This window comes from Triticum aestivum, chromosome 5D, assembly GCF_018294505.1.
Source record: "Triticum aestivum cultivar Chinese Spring chromosome 5D, IWGSC CS RefSeq v2.1, whole genome shotgun sequence".
NCBI classification, from domain to species: Eukaryota; Viridiplantae; Streptophyta; class Magnoliopsida; order Poales; family Poaceae; genus Triticum; species Triticum aestivum.
Window position 1 is genome coordinate 513,458,912 of NC_057808.1, and position 18,757 is coordinate 513,477,668.

The following is an 18,757-nucleotide window of genomic DNA, read 5'->3' on the forward strand; positions in this document are numbered from 1 at the left end:
AAAGTGTACTTTTTTTCAAAAAAATTATGTTTTTTCACAAATTCAATAAAGTGATCAAGAATTCAAAATTCATGTGTTCGCACACTTCACAAAGTGTTCACGTACTAAAAATATCGTGAATTGGAGGGGGAAAAGGAAAAGGAAAAAATGAATTAAAAAAATCATGAAATTTAAAATGAATAAGCAAAAAAATGAAATCAGAAAGAGAAAATAAAATAGGAACAAGAGAAAAAAGATCGATGAGAATATGTAAGAAAGCTTAGCTCTTTGAATTCTACTCCCTCCATTCCATAATATAAGAACGTTTTTCAAACTAGGGAGTACATGGTATGCCCAGGCATTGAAAAAAAGAACTCACAGCCTATGAAAAAACAGGTGCCCCATGTACACGATGCAGACACGTACAACGGAAACGGTCACTGGCTTTTCGCGAAAAATAGGCTCGTTCCAGTGAGGTGTGAGACACTGTGACACCCGATCGAAAACAGTTTTTGCATGAATCCTACGGCGCCGATTGTACAGTAAACCATTTAGATATGACATAACTAAAAATCATCTAGATATGAATTATCAAAATTACATTTATTAATAATAGTTTAACATCCAGGGCATATCAAAGTGTGCTCCACCGCCCATTATGAACCCAGAAAATCACATGGAAAGCAGCAAACATGTTGGGGTTGATCCATCTATGTAGACTAATTACAGCCTCTCACCGCGGATCCTCCTAGCCAAATACACATCTTTGGACATAGTGGTCACACGTTTAGCATGGACGGCACATAGATTATTGTCTTCAAACAGTCCCACCAAGTATGCTTCGGCTGCCTCCAGCAAAGCAAGCACAACATGGCTCTGGAAATGTAGATCACTCTGTAGATGTGGCAAGGAAGCCAAAGAAAATAGATGTAAGCCCAAATAATTCGTTTATTATCTTAAATACAGTGTGTAAGAACTTTTCTCCATATACCCTAATCAATCTCTAATGGATAGTTTTTGAAGGGATTGAGTTGGATTTGTTCGTATCTGAAATAAGGTTAGTCAGATACATATGATCTAGAGGAAATGTACCTTGCAAAATTGGGCAATCTCCCTGACAAGTCTCTGGAACGGTAGCTTCCTTATAAGTAGCTCCGTGCCCTTCTGATATTTGCGGATTTCACTATAGGAGCACAAGAGTATGAAGCACAGGCACCTCATAATAATCCAAGCAATGGAAATTATATTGTGCTACACATACCCAAGAGCAACAGTTCCAGGGCGATATCGGCGAGGCTTCTTCACTCCTCTAGTGGCGGGAGCAGTCTTACGAGCGGCAGCCTAGCATCACAAAACTAAAAACCAGTAGTTAAGTTGCTGTCAAGCAAACAGTTTCTAACACTCAAAGTTGCTAAGATGCTTCGTCGGAGCCAAAGGTGCAATATTACATAGAAAGCCCGAAGGTGCTTCGTCGGAGCCTTTCCGCCGGTGGACTTACGGGCTGTGCACTTAGTTCGAGCCATCTGCAAACAAAAGAGTACATCATGCACAAAAGTTGTGTTAACAAACTTAATTCCAAGGCTGGATCTAAGACATCTGAAACAAAAGCAACTACTCACTCTGGCTAAAATTTGTGATTTGACAGTGCTCTTGAAAGCCTTATATTTGACACTTTGAATACCAATTTATCATAGAATGTTTAATTACGTGCATGTGATACATACGTGTCTGAAAAATACGATTGCAGTTCCTTCCCGAAAGGATTCTAGCTTCTCAGAATCAGTATAGGCCCAAGTGATCACATAATACCCAGCTAGTTCACACACTTTATGATTATCAACGATTGCTAGCCAGGAAAAACAAGGTTTTGTAACATGTTCTAACTAGTACTCCCTCCGTAAACTAATATAAGAGTGTTTAGAGTATTTTATATGTTGACGAGTGATGACCAACACAAGCAACCACATGAGAAATATACTAGATGGAAGCACCAAGAAATACTAAGGCTACGGTACAACCATAGGAATTACTGTAGAACACTTGAAATGGCTTACCTCTCGCAGTTGCAATCTTGCGTTTGCACACCCTTGGGAGTACTCTTGCTGTCGGGCTGACTAGTTGATCGAAGGCTTATCCTGATCGGATGTACGTACAAATAGCGAGAGTGGGCAGGGTATTTATAGGCGTGCCTAACAGGGGCACGTACGAACCGACTTAGGTTAGATCCTTAATTTGCGCTAGATTGATTCGGGCACTGGCGTTGCAGTTCAAACTAATCGGACGGCTTGGATCAGCGGTGACACGGATTAATATGGGTATATCGCGCCCTGCTATTGGCCGATCTCACGAGGACACGGATCGTGGTTTTCCGGTACACATAAGAGAAACTTCCAGAATAATGCGTAAGCATGGTTGCATCTTCAGAGTTGATCAAGCGATGCCTCTCAGCCGCCCTGATATTGGCCGATCTCACTGGGAGTAGGACACGGCCGCGTGGCATGCTCGCCTAAGGTCTGAAGAAGCTCGTAAAGCGCGTGCGTCGGGTGCATGCACGCAGAGGCTCTCTGAGAGCATCTTTTGCAGACCCCGCAAAATCCCGACCCGCATAAGTCTTTTGCAGTTCGCCAAAAAGATATATGCAGGCCGGCGCGGGCGAGGACAGACTCAGACCCCGTATAATCAACCCGTAAAAAAAATATTCTCTGAATATACTAAACAGACTCAGAGTTAGCTCTTTTTTTTAGTCGTCCTCTTCCTCGCGTCAATCTGGCGAACAGGCGGACGAGGAAAACAAGAGGCGAGCGCGGCGCGGGCGGAGGCTAGGGCGGCCGGGGCGAGCGCGGCGCGTGCGGAGGCCAGGGCTGTCGAGGCAGCGCGAGCCGCGGCGGGATCCAACGGCCGGCGCATCGAGCTAGCTAGCTAGCTCCTCGAATCCATTGAGCTGCTGGCTAGCTAGCTCCGTTCGAATGGATTGAGTTGCTAGCTAGCTAGCTCCGTTCGAATGGATTGAGCTAGGTAGCTAGCTCCGTTCGAGGGCCGCGGAGCCACGGGCGAGCGCGGCGGCCGGGACGGAAGGCTGGCCGGCTATCGGATGGCCGGCGGGCGAGCGCGGTGGCCGGGGCGGACGGGCGCGGTGGCCGGGCGGCCGGGAGGCGGACGGGCGCGGCGGTCGGGCGAGCTTCATGGCGTTGGCGGGAACAAAGATTCCTCAACCGCCAACGTTGACCGATATGGATAGCCCTGGTAAAGTTGCCCTCAAAACTGTATATATGAGGGTTTTGCGTTCGCGTTTGCAGGGCCCTTTAAATTTTTTTAAGGGTCGAACGATTTTGCGGGGTTTGTTTGGACTCGTTTTTCCGACTGAAACTGCAAAAAACGATTATTTTGCGGGTTTGACCATTTATACGGGGTCTGCTAGAAATGCTCTGAGCGGCCGGCGCAGCATTTCGGTTGGCGGCAGGCATCCAAGGTCTGCCGGAGCAGCGGACAACGTTGCTTAATTGCCTAGGATAGACGGCGCGGGTGCTCCGACGAGATCGTCCGGCGATGGAGGCGCAGCAGCGACACCCGGCCGGCCGGGTCTACGACCAGGTACATCGCCGGAAGTCGGAAGTGTTGGACGTGCATGCCCTGGTGTTGTGCGTGTGGCATGGCTTGAATGCGTGCAGATCTTCACGGTGCTGTGGGGGTGTGGTGGCGGCATTGCGAGGACGTACGCACAAGGAGAGTTGATCGACGCATGAAGAGAACGCATGTGGTGACACGGAGAATATGGCACGGTCATTGCTCGCCACACGGTGCTGCTCTGCTTTGGCGTCGTGACTTCACAAATTAGCTCGGGCCTTGTTGTCTCTTCCCCCCTGGTTCATGTGTACTCTCTGTGACGGCACCACACATTTTGAAGAAGACTCGTCGTCGAGTGGCGAGCAAAGCTATTGTGGGTGCACGCTTAATTTTTTTTGCCTCCGTCAATCAGACATCTCTCTTGTTCGTAATTAATGGATGAGGCAAAACTTTTATTGGATATTTATGCGGCTTTAAATATTTATTCAACATGGTTATTATTTATTTAACTCGGTATGGAATTATGCATATTATTGATGTATGTGACGGGGAATAATTGATGCGAAATTTCACTCGGGGCAGTAATACTCGAGGTGCCGAGGACGGTTGTACCTCCGTTTCAAAACAACAATTTGCGCATCAGAGTACTTCTCGCTTGAGACAGTCCACCAATCAAAAACTCGGCATGAGCAAATCAGTTCCAAGGTAAAACATTTGGGACCGGCTACTGGTCAGTCGCCTGATTTTAGGAAATGGGTCAGTTGATTCCTAACCAATCGACTGAAGCAAATTGTGGTCAGCCAATTTCAGAAGTCTTTTTGCATACAAAACCAACAGAAGCTCACAAGACTTCATGTGCCCACTCCAAAACAATGGCCCGTTGATAAACAAAAAAATATAGAGAAAACAAACCAAAATGCAGACAACTTACACAAAAATTGCACATTTATACGATATGCAAAAATAAGCATATAGGAGTGGAATTTATGCAAAAACGAAATTTTGTAAGAAGGAATGAAGAATTATTTTTATATTTGCAATCTCGCACATGTATATTTAGTTTTATAGATGCATACAATACATATATGCATATGTTTATATAAAAAATGTATTATTATGATGAAAACTAAGCATACACTAGTGAGATTTTCGCGACAAATAGTGCTTTCTAAAAAGTAATGGATTAGTGACATCGGTATTGCCTTTACAAAATAAAATAAAATGAAAACTAAAAAAATAAAAAAAATTAGTGGCATTGGTATTTGATCCATGGTGTCTCTACTTCTCCGGATCAAAATAATGAATTAGTGGTATCGGTACTACCGTTTAAGAAGATATAAACGTAAAAAAAAATAATAACAAAATTTGCACACGGTTTGAATAAAAATTGCGCTTTTTTATAATATGCAAGAATAAGCACAAATAGTGAAATTTCACTAAAAAAATTCGCAAGTAGGAATGAATTAGAGGTATTGGTATTACCCTTGCAAAATAAAGAAAACAAAATAAAAACTTAAACAAAATTAGAATAGTGAAATTTTCTAAGAAACAATGAATTAGTGGCATTAGTTTCTCGTTAGGAAGAAAGGAACTAAAAATGATAAAACAAATAATGAATATTTGCAAACAATTTGTCAGAAGTTGCGCATTTTTAGTGTACATATAATCATGAAATTTTGGCACATATTTATATAGTATTTGTGTGTATATAATTACACTAAGCCAAAAACCCACAAAAGATAAAAATAACCAATAAAGGAAAGAAAATGGGAAAAAGAAAACCCGTACAGAAAACAGAAATAAAAATAAAGCAAAATACCCTAAAATAGGAAAGAAAATGATATAAAAAGCTCAAACTAAATAATGACAAAATTTGCACACAATCTGCACATAAATTGCGCTTTGTTATAACAAGCAAGTATAAACAGATAATACTGAATGTATTGCAAAAAGATTTTTTTAAGAAAGAATGAATTAGTGGCATTGGTATTTGATCCACGGTGTCTCTACTTCTCCAGACCAAAATAATGAATTAGTGGTATGGGTATTACCGTTTAAGAAGAAAGAAAAGTAAAAAAACAATAATGACAAAATTTGCACGCGATTTGAATAGAAATAGCACGTTTTTATAGTATGCAAGAATAAGCACAAATAGTGAAATTTCACAAAAAAGAATCCTAAGTAGGAATGAATTAGAGGTATTGGTATTACCCTTAAAGAATAAAGAAAATGAAATAAAAACTTTAACAAAATTAAAATACTGAAGTTTTCTAAGAAACAATGAATTAGTGTCATTGGTTTCCCGTTAAGAAGATAGGAACTGAAATAATAAAACAAATAATGAAATATTTTGCAAAAAAATTGCACAAAAGTTGCGCTTTTTTATAATATGCAGGAATAAGAATATAATAATGTAATTTCACAAAAAATAAGTGTCCTGAGAAGAAATGAATTTGCAGCATTGGTATTATCATTAAAGAATAAAGGAAATTAAATAATACTAAAAACTGAAATACCAAAGTTTTGAAGAAAGAATGAATTAGTGGCTTACGTACTACTCTTTAAGAAAAAATAAAATGAAATAAAAACTAGAACACAATCAAAATAATGAGGTTTTCGAAGGAAGAATGAATTATTAACATTGGTATTACCCTTTAAGAAGAATAAAATAAAATTGAAACAAAAAAAATCAACATAATAATTTTTTAAGAAAGAATAAATTAGTGTCATTAGTTTTACTCTTTAAGAAGAAACAAAAATAAATAAATTAATTAAAATAAGGAAGAATGAATTAGTAGCATTATTATTACCCATTAAAAAAGATAACAAACAAGTTTGCAAAACTTGCACACAACTTCTCTCTTAGATTACACTTTTTTAGTATGCAAACAATAATCATATAGTAGTGTAATTTTTGCTCAAATTGCATATTTAAGTGTGTACACTACATTCACCCAACATCCCAAAAATATCAACAAAATAAAAATAAAACCAACTAAGAAAGAGAAACAGAAAAACAAAAGCAAAAGCAGATAAGAACAAAAAAATGTTTGAAAAACGAAGGGAGGGAGAGGAGAGCTGGATCTCACAGTTGATGGGCTTCGGCCCAGAAGGAAATCGACTGACCCAAATAAGGGGTCAGTCAAAAAAAGAAAGAAGTCGACAAAACAAACAACACAGGTCAGAAAAAAAACGCAGCCCGAATCTCAGAGAAAAACCAATGGCCACAAAATTGACTGATCCAAAAGTGAAATTTCAGCTGACTGAAATGTAGCTAAAGTGAAAACATTTTCAGTAGGTATTGATGTGACATAAGAGTATTTGCATGAAACATTTTCCTCGGACCGCTAGCAGCATATCACAGAAGAACATGAGAGTGAAGATCGCTTCCCTGCAAAACCAATCAGGCGCACGCATAGCGTTATGCTCTCTCTATGTTTTTTTGAACTGATTCTGTAATAAATAAACTTGGACGTGCTTACCCTAATTAATTATCTGCCGCCCTTGACGAGGCCCTCGCCGGCGGTCACAAACCATCAGGCCGGAGACCCTGACGCTCCCCTCCGGCGCAAGGCCGAGGCGCTCCATGGCCTTCACCATGGCGTGGCGCCCGACGCGGGTGAGCCGGAAGCCGTTGGCGCTCGCCACGACGCGCCGGCGTCCGGGTCGAGGGGCTGGTACCACGGCACCGCGGCGTCCTACGCCACGTCCCTGGCGCAGATCGCCTTCAAACAACGGAACACAAAGGATTGAGCATGCAAATAACTATGCGTAGGAAGAGAGAATTTTCTGAGGCAGAAGTTTGGCTCCCCGCTCCCCTGCTCCTTCCGCCTAGGGTTTCTGCGCCGCCGCCGGCGGCTCCCCCGCGCGGAGCCGCCGCCACGGCCGGAGCCCGCCGTTGCCGCTCGCCTCCCCCGCTCCCCCGCTCCTCCCTCCACCTCCTCCCGTCCCTGTACCCTCCGCGTCGCCTCCCCGAGCGAGGCGACCGGGGGGCCCCGACGCCGCTCCCCTCCCGCGCGCCAAGCTCCTCCCTCCTCCCGCCGCCGCCAGCGCGCGCCGCCGGGCTTTGCCCGCGTGGTGCCGGCGGCGGCGGGCCTGCCTGTCCCCGCGCGCGGCCTCCTCTGCTCGGGCGATGGTGGCTGGCGGCGGTGTTCTTCGGCCGGCGATGGTGCGTCCTGGCAGCGGGGTCCGTGGGGCGCGGGCAATTCTGATGCGGTGGCGCGGCCGTTGGCCGCGGGGCGCGCGGTGGTGCGGCTAGCCGCCGGCCTCCGCTCCGCCCAGATCTGGGCTCTTCTGGGCCCCAGCTGGGTTGGGGCGGGCCGGCGTTCCGGCGTGCGGCAACATGGCTCCCTGGTGGTGGTGGCGCGGCGTCGAGGGATGCGGGTGGTGGCGGCTTCGTCGGCCGTTGTGCTGCAGCGTGGCGGCAGGGGTTGTACGGATCCTTTGGGGTCCGGCCGGGCCTGTGCGGGCCTGGTAAGCTCCTATCGTCACGTCCGGTCGGCTCCGCGTCGGCGGTGGTGGTAGTCCCCTCCCATCGGCTGAGTTGCGGCTGCCCCCGAGCCCGTTGGCCCCTCGTCCCTCCTCCAGGTATCGTGTCGGTGGCTCAGCGAGACGGCGATGATGGTTCAGTGACTGTGGTGGCACATGTTGGTGGACGGTAGTTCTGGTGGAGCACTTCCGATCGTCTGGGGTGGTGGTGGTTGATTGGGTTGGGAGAAATCCCTGGTGGCTCGTCCATCACCGACGTGGTGACGCCTGCGGGCGCCGCCGGACCTTTCTGAAGGGCGTCGGATCTGCCCCTTCCCCACTGACCTCTGCGTACCGAGGGAAACCCTTGGACTTGTCCGGGCAGCAGCGACGTCGTCGTCGCATTCCTTCCTGAAGGTGCTGCTCGGTACATGACGTCTCGGAGTGCTAGAAGCGCGGTGGTACTTCTCCGGTGGGTGCAGCGGTCACTTGTCATCCTTGTTTCGTCGACCTGCCGTTGTCGGAATTTGTTTCTTTTCTTTTTCTTTTTTTTGGGCGTGCTTGTGCTGCTTCCGTCCCAGCACCTATCGTTGGTTATATTGATGGTTGCTTTATAATACAAAGCGGGGGAAACCCTTTTTCTCAATAACTATGCGTAGAACAGGTTTTGGACTCTGGGCGGCCGGTCGGAGCACACTTTTTTTTTGACTATGTACTGCAAGGCAAAAAGCCTCACAGATCTCTTTATTAAAGAAAAGTTAACAAAGTCCTGTACAAGCTAAAAAGGGAGTAGAATACTTACAAAGATGAATGTGAGTCAAAAAAATCTAACTAGGGTAAGAGTATAGCCAGTCCAAGTAACTATCCTTAAATTTACATTTGATCCTATGAGTTAACAAGGGCATATATGAATGAAGTTATGCCTCCAGAGTCTGGACAAAGGCCTTTCATTTCTGAAAATCTTCCCATTCCTGATGATCCAGATGTTCCAAGCAGCAGTAAACACCACCTCAGTGAAGAAAGGCTTGCTAAAATCCTTCCTAGCATGCAGAGCCATCTTATATGTGGTCATCCCTGGCTGTGGCTCGGAGCACACTTGCCGTGCCATGCCACGGCAGTTTGGTACTGAGAATTCCCCGGCAGGGCACACTTGCCCGGTGAAAATTCAGACTGACCACGATTAAGGTGCTACGCATGTGGCCTCGATCGTGTAGGCTGCGTCGAAGGAGTCGTCAGGGAATGGTATGTCTCGCCCAAAGAAACGAGCCAGAAACGCTGTTTATCAAGACATTTTTCTTGCTGTACTTGGTCAGTTAATTGATTCACTGGCAAAGATCTCTGTGTCACAGTTGGTACCTTGACAAAGTTGCATAATTTGCTCAGGCCACCAGCCAGCTGAACTGATGAGTCCCTGCAAATGTCACGCATGGAGATTTTTTGTTTTTTCAGAAGCGCATACCCCAAGCAGTTCATGTTTAATTTGAACACGGGAAAACTGATGTCCACGTGATCTGGTACTCGTTGTTGTTCAACGCTGTCACCCTAAATACCCTCATAACCCTGCATGATCCATGTCTGAATGAATACGAAGTGAGCAAGTAATTCCACTTGTACATGTGCCCATCATATTTGTCCATGCCACTCCACATGTTCAGTTTTGCAACTTAAGCGGGCATAAGTACGATAACAGATCGACAGGCCCAAAAGGCGAGTACTGCACCATCCACACGAATGGCACGCACAGCCAACAACCTAAATGCATAACACAACAGCTGTTTCGTGCAGCTAATGCACAAAAGATGCTTACAGACTAGAGCATTCGTAGCACACAACATACACAGGCTAAACCTCGTCTTGAGCTCCTTGAAGCGCCAAAGCGGGAAACTTGCAGTAGTATGGCACGTAGAATGCACGTCGGTACAGTTCAGAGAACATCCGAATCTTCAGAATCTCTGAGCCTTTTCCAGTACTCATGCTAAATGAGATGATCCTATGAGCAACTCTGTCAACAAGGATAACTAGCTCTCTCTCCAAGTCAAAGGCCTGGATGCCGTAATCGAAGTACCATAATCCTTCATGATTAGTGCGGAGCAACAAATCCTTCAAGCAAGCCGGGGGAGCAAGCAGCTCCTCTTCGCCGGGCACGTCTACCCCGGCCCCCAAAACTACATCGACTCCGGTGCCTGCTACGCCGACGGCATCACAACTGGCGACGCCGCATACTCCAGCCTCGACAGTCACCACTCCGGGTTCATCTTCATCAGCACCAGCTCACGCAGAGCACAACCCGATGAAGTTCGCTTCCCCGCTCACTCACGACGAGGAGCGTGTCAATGCGTATTATGGAGGCGAACAACTGCGGTATCGCACGATGGATGATCTACTCGGCGACCAGCCGGTGCCGGGACTGGTGCCACGTGACCTGGAGGCGCAGCTACAACTCGCGTATGAGGACGGCGAACCATGGTCCTTTGCAGAGGCCGAGAGAGATGCGGCATGGCACGCCGCGATGCAGTTGGAGATGGATGCGGTCGAGCAAAACCGCACCTGGGAGCTCGCTGACCTCCCTCGTGGTCACCACGCAATCACCCTTAAGTGGGTGTTCAAGCTGAAGAGGGATGGAGCCGGCACCATCATCAAGCACAAGGCTCGCCTGGTGGCCCGAGGCTTCTTGCAGCAGGAAGGAGTCGACTTCGACGACGCCTTCGCTCCCGTGGCACGGATGGAGTCCGTGCGACTTCTCCTTGCGCTAGCTGCCCAGGAGGGCTGGCGTGTCCATCACATGGATGTCAAGTCGGCATTCCTCAACGGCGAGTTGAAGGAGGAAGTCTACATGCATCATCCACCGGGATTTGCGATTCCCGGCCAGGAGGGCAAGGTACTCCGCCTGCACAAGGCTCTCTATGGCCTATGGCAGGCACCTAGGGCGTGGAACGCCAGGCTAGACTCCACGCTAAAGAAGATGGGCTTCGAGCAAAGCCCGCATGAGGCTGCCGTCTACCGACGGGGCGGTGGAGGAAATGCCCTGCTGGTGGGTGTCTAGTTGACGACTTGGTGATCACCGACACCAAAGATGCAGAGGTGGCGGCGTTCAAGGAAGACATGAAGGCCACCTTCCAGATGAGTGATCTGGGGCTCCTCTCCTTCTATCTAGGGATTGAGGTGCACCAGGACCACTCCGGGATCGCGCTTCGATAGTCCGCCTACGCCAAGCGCATCGTTGAGCTAGCTGGGCTCACCGACTGCCACCCAGCTCTCACTCCGATGGAGGAGAGGCTGAAACTGAGCCGTGACAGCATGACGAAGGAAGTGGATGCTACGCAGTACCGACGCCTTGTGGGGAGCCTTCGCTACCTCACCCACCCACGGCCGGACTTGGCATTCTCCGTTGGCTATGTCAGTCGGTTCATGGAGCTACCGACATCGGAACACTAGCAGGCAGTGAAGAGGATTGTCCGCTACGTAGCAGGGACCCTTGACCACGGCCTCCACTACCCTAGGTGTCCGGGGCGGCACACTTCGTCGGGTACAGCGACAGCAACCACGCCGGCGACATCGACACCAGCAAGAGCACGAGCGGGATCCTCTTCTTCCTCGGCAAGTGTCTCGTGAGCTGGTGCTACCTCTTGAGCACTGTGTTGGTTTTCCCTTGAAGAGGAAAGGGTGATGCAGCAAAGTAGCGTAAGTATTTCCCTCAGTTTTTGAGAACCAAGGTATCAATCCAGTAGGAGGCCACGCACGAGTCCCTCGCACCTACACAAACAGATAAATCCTCGCAACCAACGCGATAAGGGGTTGTCAATCCCTACACGGTCACTTACGAGAGTGAGATCTGATATATATGATAAGATAATATTTTTGATATTTTTTATGATAAAGATGCAAAGTAAAATAAAAGGCAATAAAAATAACTAAGTGTTGGAAGATTAATATGATGGAAAATAGACCCGGGGGCCATAGGTTTCACTAGTGGCTTCTCTCAAGAGCATAAGTATTTACGGTGGGTGAACAAATTACTGTTGAGCAATTGACAGAATTGAGCATAGTTATGAGAATATCTAGGTATGATCATGTATAAAGGCATCACGTCCGAGACAAGTAGACCGACTCCTGCCTGCATCTACTACTATTACTCCACACATCGACCGCTATCCAGCATGCATCTAGTGTATTAAGTTCATAAGAACAGAGTAACGCTTTAAGCAAGATGACATGATGTAGAGGGATAAACTCATGCAATATGATATAAACCCCATCTTGTTATCCTCGATGGCAACGATACAATATGTGCCTTGCTGCCCCTACTGTCACTGGGAAAGGACACCGCAAGATTGAACCCAAAGCTAAGCACTTCTCCCATTGCAAGAAAGATCAATCTAACAGGCCAAACCAAACTGATAATTCGAAGAGACTTGCAAAGATAACCAATCATACATAAAAGAATTCAGAGAAGATTCAAATATTGTTCATAGATAAACTTGATCATAAACCCACAATTCATCGGTCTCAACAAACACACCGCAAAAGAAGATTACATCGAATAGATCTCCACGAGAGAGGGGGAGAACATTGTATCGAGATCCAAAAAGAGAGAAGAAGCCATCTAGCTAATAACTATGGACCTGAAGGTCTGAGGTAAACTACTCACACATCATCGGAGAGGCTATGGTGTTGATGTAGAAGCCCTCCGTGATCGATGCCCCCTCCGGCGGAGCTTCGGAACAGGCCCCAAGATGGGATCTCACGGGTACAGAAGGTTGCGGCGGTGGAATTAGGTTTTTGCCTCCGTATCTGGTAGTTTGGGGGTAAGTAGGTAGATATAGGAGGAAGGAGTACGTCGGTGGAGCAACAGGGGGCCCACGAGGGTGGAGGGCGCGCCGAGGGGGGTAGGCGTGCCCCCTACCTCGTGGCCTCCTGGTTGATGTCTTGACGTAGGGTCCAAGTCATCTGGATCACGTTCGTTTTGAAAATCACGTTCCCGAAGGTTTCATTCCGTTTGGCCTCCGTTTGATATTCATTTTCTGCGAAACTCTGAAATGGGCAAAAAAACAGCAATTCTGTGCTGGGCCTCCGGTTAATAGGTTAGTCCCAAAAATATTATAAAAGTGTATAATAAAGCCCAATAATGTCCAAAATAGAATATAATATAGCATGGAACAATCAAAAATTATAGATACGTTGGAGACGTATCAAGCATCCCCAAGCTTAATTCCTGCTCGTCCCCGAGTAGGTAAATGATAAAAACAGAATTTTTGATGTGGAATGCTACTTGGCATAATTTCAGTGTAATTCTTCTTAATTGTGGTATGAATATTCAGATCCAAAAGATTCAAGATAAAAGTTTAATATTGACATAAAAATAATAATACTTCAAGCATACTAACTAAGCAATTATGTCTTCTCAAAATAACATGGCCAAAGAAAGTTATCCCTACAAAATCATATAGTCTGGCTATGCTCGATCTTCACCACACAAAATATTTAAATCATGCACAACCCCGATTACAAGCCAAGCAATTGTTTCATACTTTTAGTGTTCTCAAACTTTTTCAATCTTCACGCAATACATGAGGGTGAGCCATGGACATAGCACTATATGTGGAATAGAATGGTGGTTGTGGAGAAGACAAAAAAGGAGAAGATAGTCTCACATCAACTAGGCGTATCAACGGGCTATGGAGATGCCCATCAATAGATATCAATCTGAGTGAGTAGGGATTGCCATGCAACGGATGCACTAGAGCTATAAGTATATGAAAGCTCAACAAAAGAAACTAAGTGGGTGTGCATCCAACTTGCTTGCTCATGAAGACCTAGGGCATTTTGAGGAAGCCCATCATTGGAATATACAAGCCAAGTTCTATAATGAAAAATTCCCACTAGTATATGAAAGTGATATCATAGGAGACTCTATCATGAAGATAATGGTGCTACTTTGAAGCACAAGTGTGGTAAAAGGATAGTAACATTGTCCCTTCTCTCTTTTTCTCTCATTTTTTTATTTGGGCCTTTTCTTCTTTTTTTATGGCCTCTTTTTTTTTTCCTCCGGAGTCTCATCCCGACTTGTGGAGGAATCATAGTCTCCATCATCCTTTCCTCACTTGGGACAATGATCTAAAAATGATGATCATCACGCTTTTATTTACTTACAACTGAACAATTACAACTCAATACTTAGAACAAAATATGACTCTATGTGAATGCCTCCGGCGGTGTACCAAGATATGCAATGAATCAAGAGTGACATGTATGAAAGAATTATGAATGGTGGCTTTGCCACAAATACAATGTCAACTACATGATCATGCGAAGCAATATGACAATGATGGAGCGTGTCATAGTAAACGAAACGGTGGTAAGTTGCATGGCAATATATCTCGGAATGGCTATGGAAATGCCATGATAGGTAGGTATGGTGGCTGTTTTGAGGAAGGTATATGGTGGGTGTATGATACCGGTGAAAAGTGTGCGGTATTAGAGAAGCTAGCAATGGTGGAAGGAAGAAAAGTGCGTATAATCCATGGACTCAACATTAGTCATAAAGAACTCATATACTTATTGAAAAAATCTACAAGTTATCAAAGCAAAGTATTACGCGCATGCTCCTAGGGGGATAGATTGGTAGAAAACACCATCGCTCGTCCCCGACCGCCACTCATAAGGAAGACAATCAATAAAGAAATCATGCTCCGACTTCATCGCATAACGGTTCACCATACGTGCATGCTACGAGAATCACAAACTTTAACACAAGTATTTCTCAAATTCAAAACTACTCAACTAGCATGACTCTAATATCACGATCTTCATATCTCAAAACAATTATCAAGCATCTAACTCCTCATAGTATTCAACACACTCATAAGATTTTTTTCTTTTTCTAATCTTGAATGCCTATCATTGTCAAAGCAAACTACCATGCTGTTTTGTAGGACTCTCAAAATAATCTAAGTGAAGCATGAGAGAACAATAGTTTCTATAAAACAAAATCACCACCGTGCTCTAAAAGATATAAGTGAAGCACTAGAGCAAAAACTATATAACTCAAAAGATATAAGTGAAGCACATAGAGTATTCTAATAATTTCCGACTCACGTGTGTCTCTCTCAAAAGGTGTGTACAGCAAGGATGATTGTGGTAAACTAAAAAGCAAAGACTCAAATCATACAAGACGCTTCAAGCAAAACACATATCATGTGGTGAATAAAAATATAGCTCCAAGTAAAGTTACCGATGGAAGTAGACGAAAGAGGGGATGCCTTCCGGGGCATCCCCAAGCTTTGGCTTTTGGTGTCCTTAGATTATCTTGGGGTGCCATGGGCATCCCCAAGCTTAGGCTCTTGCCACTCCTTGTTCCATAATCCATCAAATCTTTCACCCAAAACTTGAAAACTTCACAACACAAAACTTAGCAGAAAATCTCGTGAGCTCCGTTAGCGAAAGAAAACAAAACACCACTTCAAGGTACTGTAATGAACTCATTCTTTATTTATATGGGTGTTAAACCTACTGTATTCCAACTTCTCTATGGTTTATAAACTATTTTACTAGCCATAGATTCATCAAAATAAGCAAACAACACACGAAAAACAGAATCTGTCAAAAACAGAACAGTCTGTAGTAATCTGTAACTAACGCAAACTTCTGGAACTCCAAAACTTCAGAAAAAATGGGAAGACCTAGAAAATTTGTTTATTGATCAGCAGCAATTGGAATCAATATTTTATCACGTTCTGGTGATTTTTAACAATTATTTTCGTGAACAGAAAGTTTCTGGAATTTTCAGCAAGATCAAATAGCTATCATCCAAGAAGATCCTATAGGTTTAACTTGGCACAAACACTAATTAGAACATAAAAATACATCTAACCAGAGGCTAGATCAAAGATTTATTCCTAAAATGAAGCAAAAAGCAAAAAAAACTAAAACTAAAATTGGGTTTCCTCCCAACAAGCGCTATCATTTAACGCCCCTAGCTAGGCATAAAAAGCAAGGATAGATCTAGGTATTGCCATCTTTGGTAGGCAATCCATAAGTGGCTCTCATGATAGATTCATATGGTAATTTTATTTTCTTTCTAGGAAAGTGTTCCGTGCCTTTCCTTAACGGAAATTGGAATCTAATATTTCCTTCCTTCATATCAATAATTGCACCGATCGTTCTAAGGAAAGGTCTACCGAGAATAATAGGACATGAAGGATTGCAATCGATATCAAAAACAATAAAATCTACGGGCATATAGTTCCTATTTGCAACAATAAGAACATCATTAATTCTTCCCATAGGTTTCTTAATGGTCGAACCCGCAAGGTGCAAGTTTAAAGAGCAATCATCAAAATCACGGAAACCTAACAAATCGCACAAAGTCTTTGGAATCGTGGAAACACTAGCACCCAAATCACACAAAGCATAGCATTCATGGTCTTTAATTTTAATTTTAATAGTAGGTTCCCACTCATCATAGAGTTTTCTAGGGATAGAAACTTCCAACTCAAGTTTTTCTTCATAAGATTGCATCAAAGCATCAACGATATGTTTAGTAAAAGCTTTATTTTGACTATAATCATGAGGAGAATTTAGCACAGATTGCAACAAGGAAATACAATCTATGAAAGAGCAGTTATCATCATTAAATTCCTTGAAATCCAAAATAGTGGGTTCATTAATATCTAAAGTTTTGATCTCTTCAATCCCACTTTTACCAATTTTTGCATTAAGATCTAAAAACTCCGAATTTTTGGAACGCCTTCTAGGTAAAGGTGGATCATATTCAGTCCCATCATTATCAAGATTCATATTGCAAAACAAAGATTTAATAGGGGACACATCAATAACTTTTAGATCTTCATCTTTATTTTCATAGGAACTAGAAGAACACGCTTTTACAAAGCAATATTTCTTAGCACGCATCCTAGCAGTTCTTTCTTTGCACTCATCAATGGAAATTCTCATGGCTTTGAGAGACTAATTGATATCATGCTTAGGTGGAATAGATCTAAGTTTCAAAGAATCAACATCAAGAGAAATTCTATCAACGTTCCTAGCGAATTCATCAACTTTAAGCAATTTTTCTTCAAGCAAAGTATTGAAGTTCTTTTGCGAATTCATAAATTCCTTAACACTAGTCTCAAATTCAGAAGGCATCTTATTAAAGTTCCCATAAGAATTGTTGTAGGAATTACCATAATTATTAGAGGAATTACTAGGATAAGGCCTAGGATTAAAGTTTCCTCTATACGTGTTGTTACCAAAATTATTCCTACCAATAAAATTCACATCCATAGATTCATTATTATTCTCAATCAGGGTAGACAAAGGCATATCATTAGGATCAGAAGAAACACTCCTAGTAGCAAATAATTTCATAAGTTCATCCATCTTTCCACTCAAAACATTAATTTGTTCTATCGCATGCACTTTTTATTAGTAGATCTTTCAGTGCGCCATTGAGAATAATTAACCATAATATTATCCAGGAGTTTAGTAGCTTCTCCTAAAGTGATTTCCATAAAAGTGCCTCCCGCGGCCGAATCTAAAAGATTTCTAGAAGCAAAATTCAATCCAGCATAAAAATTTTGTATAATCATCCACAAATTCAAACCATGTGTAGGGCAATTACGTATCATTAATTTCATCCTCTCCCAAGCTTGTGCAACATGTTCATGATCAAGTTGCTTAAATTCATAATATCATTTCTAAGAGAGATGATCTTAGCAGTAGGAAAATACTTAGAGATAAAAGCATCTTTGCACTTATTCCAAGAATCAATACTATTTTTAGGCAAAGACGAAAACCAAGCTTTAGCACGATCTCTAAGAGAAAAAGGGAATAGCTTCAATTTAACAATATCATTATCCACATCTTTCTTCTTTTCCATATCACACAAATCAACAAAGCTATTTAGATGGGTAGCGGCATCTTCACTAGGAAGGCCGGCGAATTGATCTTTCATGACAAGATTCAACAAAGCAGTATTGATTTCGCAAGATTCAGTATCGGTAAGAGGAGCAATCGGAGTGCTAAGGAAATCATTGTTGTTGGTATTGGTGAAGTCACACAATTTAGTATTATCTTGAGCCATCGTGACAAGCAAGCAATCCAACACACGAGCAAACAAGAGACGGGCAAAAAGAGGCAAACGGAAAAGAGAGGGCGAATAAAACGGCAAGGGTGAAGTGGGGAAGAGGAAAACGAGAGGCAAATGGCAAATAATGTAATGCGGGAGATAAGGGTTTGTGATGGGTACTTGGTATGTTGACTTTTGCGTAGACCTCCCCGGCAACGGCGCCAGAAATCCTTCTTGCTACCTCTTGAGCACTGCGTTGGTTTTCCCTTGAAGAGGAAAGGGTGATGCAGCAAAGTAGCGTAAGTATTTCCCTCAGTTTTTGAGAACCAAGGTATCAATCCAGTAGGAGGCCACGCACGAGTCCCTCGCACCTACACAAACAAATAAATCCTCGCAACCAACGCGATAAGGGGTTGTCAATCCCTACACGGTCACTTACGAGAGTGAGATCTGATAGATATGATAAGATAATATTTTTGGTATTTTTATGATAAAGATGCAAAGTAAAATAAAAGCAACAAAAATAACTAAGTGTTGGAAGATTAATATGATGGAAAATAGACCCGGGGGGCATAGGTTTTACTAGTGGCTTCTCTCAAGAGCATAAGTATTTACGGTGGGTGAACAAATTACTGTTGAGCAATTGACAGAACTGAGCATAGTTATGAGAATATCTAGGTA

At 43.7% G+C, this 18,757-nt stretch overlaps 1 protein-coding gene across 2 annotated transcripts; it reads right to left on the bottom strand.

The window, feature by feature from the left end:
• Window positions 1-542: 542 nt before the first annotated feature.
• Window positions 543-2,119, bottom strand: LOC123125860 (histone H3.3). Of its 2 annotated transcripts, none has more exons than XM_044546308.1 (5): window positions 2,034-2,119; window positions 1,428-1,502; window positions 1,241-1,320; window positions 1,072-1,162; window positions 543-873 (listed from the first exon to the last, which is right to left on the bottom strand). In XM_044546308.1, exons 2-5 carry the CDS (start codon window positions 1,500-1,502, stop codon window positions 703-705), a joined length of 417 nt encoding a protein of 138 aa, XP_044402243.1. In that variant the 5' UTR covers window positions 2,034-2,119; the 3' UTR covers window positions 543-702. The 2 variants fall into 2 exon arrangements, 1 of the variants encoding a protein (XP_044402243.1); XR_006461502.1 differs by having other exon boundaries at window positions 814-873; window positions 1,241-1,334; window positions 2,034-2,100.
• Between the last annotated feature and the right edge of the window lie 16,638 nt (window positions 2,120-18,757).

Coding starts and splice junctions, on each gene's coding strand:
- LOC123125860 (XM_044546308.1), bottom strand. CDS start 1,502: ATGGCTCGAACTAAGTGCACAGCCCGTAAGTCCACCGGCGGAAAGGCT. Junction 1,321..1,427: donor AGCACCTTCGGGCTTTCTAT/GTAATATTGCAC, acceptor TTGTGATGCTAG/GCTGCCGCTCGTAAGACTGC. Junction 1,163..1,240: donor CCTGGAACTGTTGCTCTTGG/GTATGTGTAGCA, acceptor GTGCTCCTATAG/TGAAATCCGCAAATATCAGA.